Below are 8962 nucleotides of genomic sequence, written 5' to 3'. Positions count from 1 at the left end.
CAAGAAAAGTAGTATTCTTTGCTTTTGTTTAGTTATTGTGTACTACTGTCTTTGTTTTTTGTATGTAATAAAATAGAATAAAGCAGGTTTAAATATTGTGTCGATAGTCACACTGTCGATAGCACTGGTCATAAATAAAATGAAACATTTACAGTTATTACGTGATCCGTATCGGACGATCTCGCTAATAATTGATCGAAATCGGCGGCATAAAACTTTATTGGAACATCCCTAGTATCAGTTAAACCAAAAGGTCCTCCCTACTCTTTCTGACACTAAGTTAGTTGCTTTTTAGACACTTATTTTGACCACAAAACAAGTGGTTGGTCTTCAGGACACACAAGAACATTTGGACAGACAAGGTGACCAGATTGCATCTGACCTCTGTCCCAGTACACGCAGCCAGCTACTTGGTGTCATTCTTCCGAAGAAAAGAAACAATAGGTTGATAAATGGACAATAATACTGATGTAGAACTAATTAGGGAGCCTGCGTGATATCCACACATAAAACCTTGCTACTCCTGCTGGGTTCCTTCCACTTATTGTCAACAGGAGGGATTGCATCCCTACCCTTAAGGACTGTGCAAAACAGAAACAACACACACGCGCAGTAAAGCAATCCTGGCCCGGCTCCCACAGCTAAAGTACTCTTGACTACTTTGAAACATGCATAGTGCACGACAACAACAAGCGCATATGTCGGTAAAGTAAAATGTCCGTGAAGTGGGGCAGGGGTGACCGTTTTCCTGCTCCTGTGACCAGCAACAGCCAGACAGACAAAAACAACCCCCGTTGTCTCTGTGGCAACCACTGAGGTCACTTTAGCGCAAACATACACACCAATGCACGCTGCGACTAAATGACCATTTTCTAACACCTGACCCGGAGAAAACTTTCGTGACTGCTATTATTTCTAACATTGATAAACAAGAAGTGTATTATTGTACAGTAGTAATCTACAACTGCATTCCACTGCACATGGAAACCAAAATAATAAACATATTGTTAAATGACTTCCTTCCTATAACAGCATCAGTCTAAACTGAGCTTTATATTTTCTGAATCTTTTGATGCAGTTCTTGGATCGGATCTTATTACAATGGACTCTGAGTCATTAGAAAAAAGCTAACAATTAATAGCTTGGGAGTGTCCAAAATTTTGACCAAGGATCACATAAAAAAAAGTCAAATTTGAAATTGCTGTAGTATTTAATCGAAGAGTATCCAAGCTTTTTCCACAAAGCAGCAGTGAATATTTTTTCCAGCATGAAGTCACCGTTGCATCTCCCCGGGTCACTGGCGCTCTGTGGGTGTCGGAAGAAAAGCTCTGAATTGCTTAGGGTCTGGTGCCCCTTTTTCTGATCATTTGATTCTCAACATGTGAGTCCCAGCCCACTTTTTAGTAGGTCGCAAGTAAAGGTAGGAATCTTTTGGCACCTAATGATTACATTTTTAATTTATATTATTATGTTATTTTGTAAATGTATTTCTATTTTATTTTGTAAATGTATTGCTATATTTTATTATCAATACTGTGTGTATCATGTATATAAGGCACCTCCTTTTACTAATAATGAATGCAGTAATTAGTATTGCGTCCTTTCTGGTGCTTAGATGTGACCGCACACAGAATAGATACTGGATATGTAATGTATATACATATATAAATACATATATATATATTTATATATATACATATATATATACATATATACATATATATATATATATATATATATATATATATATAAGGGTGTAACGCTACGGCATTGTCACAGTTTGGTGCGTATCTCAGTGTTAAGGCCATGTTTCTGTTCATTTTCGGTACAGGAAGGGAACAAGATGCAAAACATAAAACTGCTTAGCTCTGTGCTATATATATATATATATATACACACACACACACATAAATACACATTTACATATATACACACACATATATGTACATATACATATACATATAAAAGCATATATATATATATGAATAAATATAAAAGCACATATACAGACACACACACACACATATATATATATATATGAATACACATATATAAGCACACACATATATATATATATACATATATATAGACATACATACTGTACACACACACGCACACACACACATATATATTTATAAATACACATATACATATATGCGCACACATATTTACACATACATATATATGCAGTATATGTACATATATACATATATACACATATACATACATATATGCTAAATGACGTGCCTCCATGGCGAGCAAACATCCGTTTTGTTTTGGATTTGTTGTATCTTCCATAGAGGGATTTCGATTTTTCGCAGAAATGCATCGCGGCAGCCATTTTGACGGTCGAGCGTCATCGTTCGTACTCTGCAATCTATTAATACAAGTTTCAATCAATCAATCTAACTCGCTTAGCGGTTAGCATGGATTCTTCTCTCCTGCTGTGTTTTGCCCGAGTTCCACATTTTAGAGCAGTCTGTATTACTTAATTTAGCATACTTCAATATAATCAATATCCAGACGCTTGTCCATCAATTCAGAATTGTCCACTCCCCAATTGTGATCTGTCTGTGAATCAATAATGTCTTCGGACTTTGGACATAGAAACTGATTCATTCCAAATAAGGGAGAGGTACCAAATTCGGTCGAATTTAGTGCTTTTAAAAAGGTACTGACAGAAGTCCATCAGTACAACCAGATACCGAATTACGTAAATTAAACAGTGCCATATTTCGATTACTTAAGTTGCACGTGATGTATCAATTTAGTATTGTTTCAATTTCACATCTGGTTGCAAATTCAGCACCAGCTCAAGCACTTAGCTGAGCAACAAGCAGTCACATCGGACTCAGGCATTACTGCCTCTCGATCATGTTACAATTTTCAAGGCTAACAAAGCGAGAAAGCATTTAAAAGTACATTGAGACTCCACTTTTCTGAGATGCACATCACAATCGAACAGTTGGTGTAAAACAAATACAATACTTACTGTATGAAGACCTTAAAGGGCGCAACCAAAAGAAAAGCGTGGCACATTGAACTTAATGGCCAAGGCAGGGTACTAGCAAATAACAGAAAAATGAAGAAAAAAATAATAAAATAATAATCATTATTTTTTGTCAGCAAATTAAAAATTCAATACACACAATTGTACCAAAAATTGGTACCAAATAGTACCGGTATCAATTCCCAGTAACCGGGAATAGGTACCGTTAAATGTGAAAGGTACCCATTCTTATTCCAAATGACGGTTTATGCCAGCAACTATAATCGAGCAGCATCACGTTTACTCAATTTTATTGTCTGTATTGTAGCTTTTGGGAAATAGATTTGCGTAATCCTTATTTCGCAACGAGGTCAGTTTTTGCATTTTTGCTGCATCTGTTACATGTCAACCATCAGCAAGTGGTTACGGTCAGAGTTGAAGGGGCAACAGACGCAGTCAACCTACGCATGTGCTAACAGTTAGTCATCGTACCAACAGAATTCTTATGAGGATGTGTTGCGATGTGTAGGGCAGACATCCAGGAGCTAGTCACGGTATCGGCAGTCTTCTTGCCAGTATCAGAGAAAACCTTTAAAGGTTATCAGTTGTTATTCTAGGAAAGAGAGTCAGGTGGACGGAATCACAGATCACTTTCTTTTGTCAAGGCCAAACAATTGTATCCTAGATAAGCACCTTCGAAGATACCAAGGCCCTGCATATGCCAGAATTTTGCTGTTTGCATTTTACCAATGTGCAAGTCAAGACTACATTTTTTTGAGATGCACGGATGATGTAAGTCTAAAGTTACAGCTCCTTGAGAAGGGGCAGAGAATATAACATTAACAGTAGGGGGCTTTGAGAGAAAGTGTTTACCTTTCCGACACGGACTGACATTCAGGAGGCCCGTTCCCAGGCACTCCTGTGGGGTCACACAGAAACCCTCATTGGCTGGGTTCTCCTCCATGCTCGCCAGGACAGAGCGTGGCGGCGTAAAGCGGTATGCCGGGATTCCTCTTACCTCCACGTCCTTCTCATAGTCCATATAGATAGACCTGCACAGCGACAAAAGAAAAAAGAAACACATTACTGAACAAATGCTGGGCTTGATAAATGGAGGTCTCGATTCGTCATCAGTAAGAACTTTGGTTTATATCCTCCTGACAACAGTGTCCTATGCCGTGGACATTTCTGTTTGGTGTATTTCAGAGTCAATAATTAAAAACTTTAGGCCTATCATGCAAAGTAGAGGATGTGATACGATGCAGAGGATGCTAGCTCAGGAGTATAGGTGGAATTGTATGAGGATGGTTGTCCATCTGTGATGTAAACAAAACAGTTAATTTGGTGCTTAAAAACAAAATGGGAGGAGAGCAAAGTAATATCTTTATTGTAAAATTGCATGGTGGAGTCATATTCCACAGGGCTGGAAATATAGATTTTGTGTATCCAACGTATCCAACGTAAACAAATTAATAAGCTTGAAGCTACGCTTCCTTTTAAAGGCCTACTGAAATGAGATTTTCTTATTCAAACGGGGATAGCAGGTCCATTCTATGTGTCATACTTGATCATTTCGCGATATTGCCATATTTTTGCTGAAAGGATTTAGCAGAGAACATCCACGATAAAGTTTGCAACTTTTGGTTGCTAATAAAAAAGCCTTGCCTTTATTGGAAGTAACAGATGATATGCGTGTGACTTCACCGGTGTGAGGGCTCCTCACATCCTCACATTGTTTATAATCATAGCCTCAAGCAGCAAAAGCTATTCGGACCGAGAAAGCGACGATTTCCTCATTAATTTGAGCGAGGATTAAAGATTAATGGATAAGGAAAGTTAAGAGTGAAGCTCAAAAAAAAAAAAACTCAAGAGCGTTTCAGATGTAATTAGACACATTTACTAGGATAATTCTGGAAGATCCCTTATCTGCTTATTGTTTTGATAGTTTTCTAGTGAGATTGTAAAGTCATACCTCAAAGTCGGATGGCTGCGGTGAATGCTAGTGTCTTTGATGGAAGCCAAGCTCACAGCTGCCTTTTTTGACAGCTGCTGCAGGAGAAGGTCCAGTAATCCACTGATGTCTCCGGTAAGAGCCGACTTAATATCACAATTTACCCATCCAAAAACATGCTGGTTGACGTAGAGAAACATGTCCGCTTGACCGCTCTGTGTTAAAGCTTCACAACAAACAAAGAAACACCAGCTGTGTCTCGGTGCTAAAGGCAGCTGCAATCCACCGCTTTCCACCAACGGCATTCTTATTTATAGTCTCCATTATTAATTGAACAAATTGCAAAAGATTCAGCTTTACACATGTCCAAATTACTGTGTAATTATGCGATGAAAAGAGACAACTTTTATCTGTAAGTGGTGCTGGGCTAATATGTCCTCTCCAACCAATAACGTCACAAGCATGCGTCATCATTCCGCAACGTTTTCAACAAGACACTCTGCGCGAAATTTAAAATTGCAATTTAGTAAACTAAAAAGGCCGTATTGGCATGTGTTGCAATGTTAATATTTCATCAATTATATATAAACTATCAGACTGCGTGGTCGGTAGTAGTGGGTTTCAGTAGGCCTTTAAGGGTTCCGCATTATTCCCCAATGTTCACAAAAGGTGGTAAATGTTTCACCCAGAGTAGTGCACTAATATATTTTACTGCTGATAAACATTTTGTTGTGAACGGATGCATTTAATGCATTTGCATCAAATGCGACAAACCTCGAATTCAGGAGGAACAGTGTGGTTTTTGTCCTGGTCGTGCAACTGTAGACCAGCTCTATACTCTCGGCACGGTCCTTGAGGGTGCATGGGAGTTTTCCCAACCAGTCTACATGTGTTTTGTGGACTTGGAGAAGGCATTCGACCGTGTACCCCTGGAAGTCCTGTGGGGAGTGCTCAGAGAGTATGGGGTATCAGACTGATTGTGGCGGTCCGCTCTTTGTATGATCAGTGTCAGAGCTTGGTCCGTACGTTTCCAGTGAGGGTTGGACTCCGCCAAGGCTGCACTTTGTCACCGATTCTGTTCATAACTTTTATGGACAAAATTTCTAGGCGCAGTCAGGGCGTTGAGGGGATCCGGTTTGGTGGCTGCAGGATTAGGTCTCTGCTTTTTTGCAGATGATGTAGTCTTGATGGCTTCATCTGGCCAGGATCTTCAGCTCTCATTGGATCAGTTCGCAGCAGAGTGTGAAGCGACTGGGATGAAAATCAGCCCATTCCCAGCTATAAGTCGTCTGCTTTCATCACATTATTCCACAGTATTATGGACATCTGTGTTGCTGAATCTTTTGCAATTTGTTCAATGAATAATGGAGACATCAAAGAAGAAAGCTGTAAGTGGGAAGCAGTGTATTGCGGCCGCCTTTAGCAACACAAACACAGCCGGTGTTTCATTGTTTACATTCCCGAAAGATGACAGTCAAGCTTTACTATGGGACAGAGATGTCAAGCGAACACGGTTGGATTGGCCCACACACACAAAGTAAAGTATATTATGCAGCGATCATTTCGAAAGATCGTGTTTTGAAGAGGGTCCCTTGCGAAGGGCAGAGATGGGCATCGCCACCACCCGTCGACTGGTGCTGAAGAATGGTGCTTGGCCGACCTTCAGGCTGTACAGGTACGACCATGCAATCTCACTAAAACACTAGTAACACAATAAGTAGATAAGGGATTTTCCAGAATTATCCTAGTAAATGTGTCAAATAACATCTGAATCGCTCCCACTGCCCTCGTCTTTTTTTTTTCTAGTCCTTCACTCTCACTTTCCTCATCCACGAATCTTTCATCCTCGCTCAAATTAATGGGAAAATCGTCGCTTTCTCGGTCCGAATCGCTCTCGCTGCTGGTGGCCATGATTGCAAACAATGTTCAGATGTGAGGAGCTCCACAACCCGTGACGTCACGCGCACATTGTCTGCTACTTCCGGTACAGGCAAGGTTTTTTTTATTAGCAACCAAAAGTTGCGAACTTTATCGTCGATGTTCTCTACTAAATCCTTTCAGCAAAAATATGGCAATATCGCGAAATGATCAAGTATGACACATAGAATGGACCTGCTATCCCTGTTTAAATAAGAAAATCTCATTCAGTAGGCCTTTAAGTGCATATAGCACAAACGCCTGCAGCTGCTGAAACCAATGCAAAGAGTGACTTCCGTAAAAATACATGCATATGGTGATTTATTGAGGCTGGAAACGTGTACAAACGCTATAAAGTCTGGATAATTGCCTTTTGAATTTCCGCTAGGTATGTCGGCAGCGGATATATTTCTTCTCATCAGATGAGAATTCATATTTGCTTTGGAGCCAATAACTTCCAAATGATTCATGTTATATAATCTCCCCTCCTTAAACACTAACATGAAACAGCTATCTACTTGTACAGTATTGTCTGCAAGTCCAGTGAAAACATTTAAGGATCAATGGTAGTTATTATGACTCCTTAGAGAGTTACTGTATGGTGAACAGTTCATTCTTCTATCCTAGTCCTGTCCTTCCCAGGGAATCCTAACGGTTCTCAGTTTGAACAAAAGAGACCATACAGTCTTTGCCAATTGGCCACCAATTGTGCAACAATACTGTACAGACCTTTCCCTTGACCTTTGAGAAACATGCAGACTTAAAAATCTTAGGGCGTGTGTGCTAGAAGGGCATTCGGATACAGCTTTTACTTTGGAAATACATTGCTAAAACTTTAAAAAACCAAACCTAAGAAAGTCGAGTATTCTACTTTGATGCCGCTGTGAGAGGAACGATTTACGACATAGACAATTCTTCATTTGACCAGTGGCACCTGTCTGCAGTACATCAACTTCTTGAGGTTTTTGTGGCTCAGCTGTCGGCAAGAGGGCCAAAGGGTTACAGATGGGACTTGTAATTTCTTTTATTTTTTTCTTTATATAGTTTTTTGATCCTCTAAATCACTTTCAAATGTCATTTTGAGAAATGTTTTTAACCTAACAGCCCGAAGCCAAAGTCATGCTCATGTGAAAGTGCGTTAATGGAACATTTCCTCTTCACATGATGTTAAAGAGTACAGGAAACAAGGGAGGCAGCATTTCCCCTTAGTCCTAATAACCCGTCCTGCATTTAGTAAGTGGGTGAAAGTGTTTTGTAAACATGTAGGACGAGGGGGTTTACGACACATGGCCGGACTGGGTCAAAGGTAGAACTGCGCTGCGCCAACAAATTCTTTCCACACACGACAAAGCCTTTTAAGTTCAAGGTTACAGCCTAAGTTAGAGGTGTACTGTATATCATCACCGAGCATAAGGACACTTTACCGGTCAAACTTGGAGCCACCTATGGGTATGTACACAACAACATCATCTTTGTAATGCGCATGCCAGGCCAGTAGTTGGCGATGCCACTTAGTAAATAAAGAAAGACCAACAATTGCTGACCATCCAGACAAAACAGTCATTTCAATACCGTTCGATATAGGGCTATTCAACTGGCAGCCCTGGGGACAAATGCGGCCGTGCCGGGAATGACACCCTTCCAGCCACCAAGTTGTGTTTAAAACTTTAGAAAAAATGTTTGCAGCAAATTCCTAAAAACACACGAGTAGGCTCCCATTGTATAGAGCAGGGGTCGGGAACCTTTTTGGCTGAGAGAGCCATGAAAGCCAATTATTTTTAAATGTATTTTTATATTTATAATATATATATATATATATATATTTTTTTTTTTGTCCTGTCCAGCTTCTCTGGCTAATCATATAGTTGAAGTAGATGCCCATATCGGCTGTTCAGATTTACTTTACAAAAGAGAAGTGTAGGATACTTCTCTTGTTGCCTTATTTGAATTTGACTTTATTAAATGTATTTATATTATCATTTGGTGCAGCAGGGCCGGAGCAGGAGGGGATAGAAAGAGAAAAAAAAAGGAAGACAGAGGGGGAAATTGTGGAGATAAGAGGGGGATTAGACAGAGAGACAAAAACAACAACAGCAAACACAACA

The 8962-nt window shown here is 39.7% G+C and overlaps 1 protein-coding gene across 2 annotated transcripts in view; it reads right to left on the bottom strand.

The window, feature by feature from the left end:
• scarb2b (scavenger receptor class B, member 2b) overlaps positions 1–8962 on the bottom strand; it is a 79556-nt gene that overhangs the window by 17067 nt on the left and 53527 nt on the right. For both annotated transcript variants that reach the window (XM_061876592.1, XM_061876593.1), the window contains exon 7: positions 3863–4041. In XM_061876592.1, coding sequence (XP_061732576.1) covers positions 3863–4041 — 179 coding nt within the window. The remainder of the gene's footprint in view (positions 1–3862; positions 4042–8962) is intronic.

This window comes from Nerophis ophidion, linkage group LG17 (genome assembly GCF_033978795.1).
Source record: "Nerophis ophidion isolate RoL-2023_Sa linkage group LG17, RoL_Noph_v1.0, whole genome shotgun sequence".
NCBI lineage: Eukaryota > Metazoa > Chordata > Actinopteri > Syngnathiformes > Syngnathidae > Nerophis > Nerophis ophidion.
This window is presented reverse-complemented; position numbering and strand designations above follow the sequence as displayed.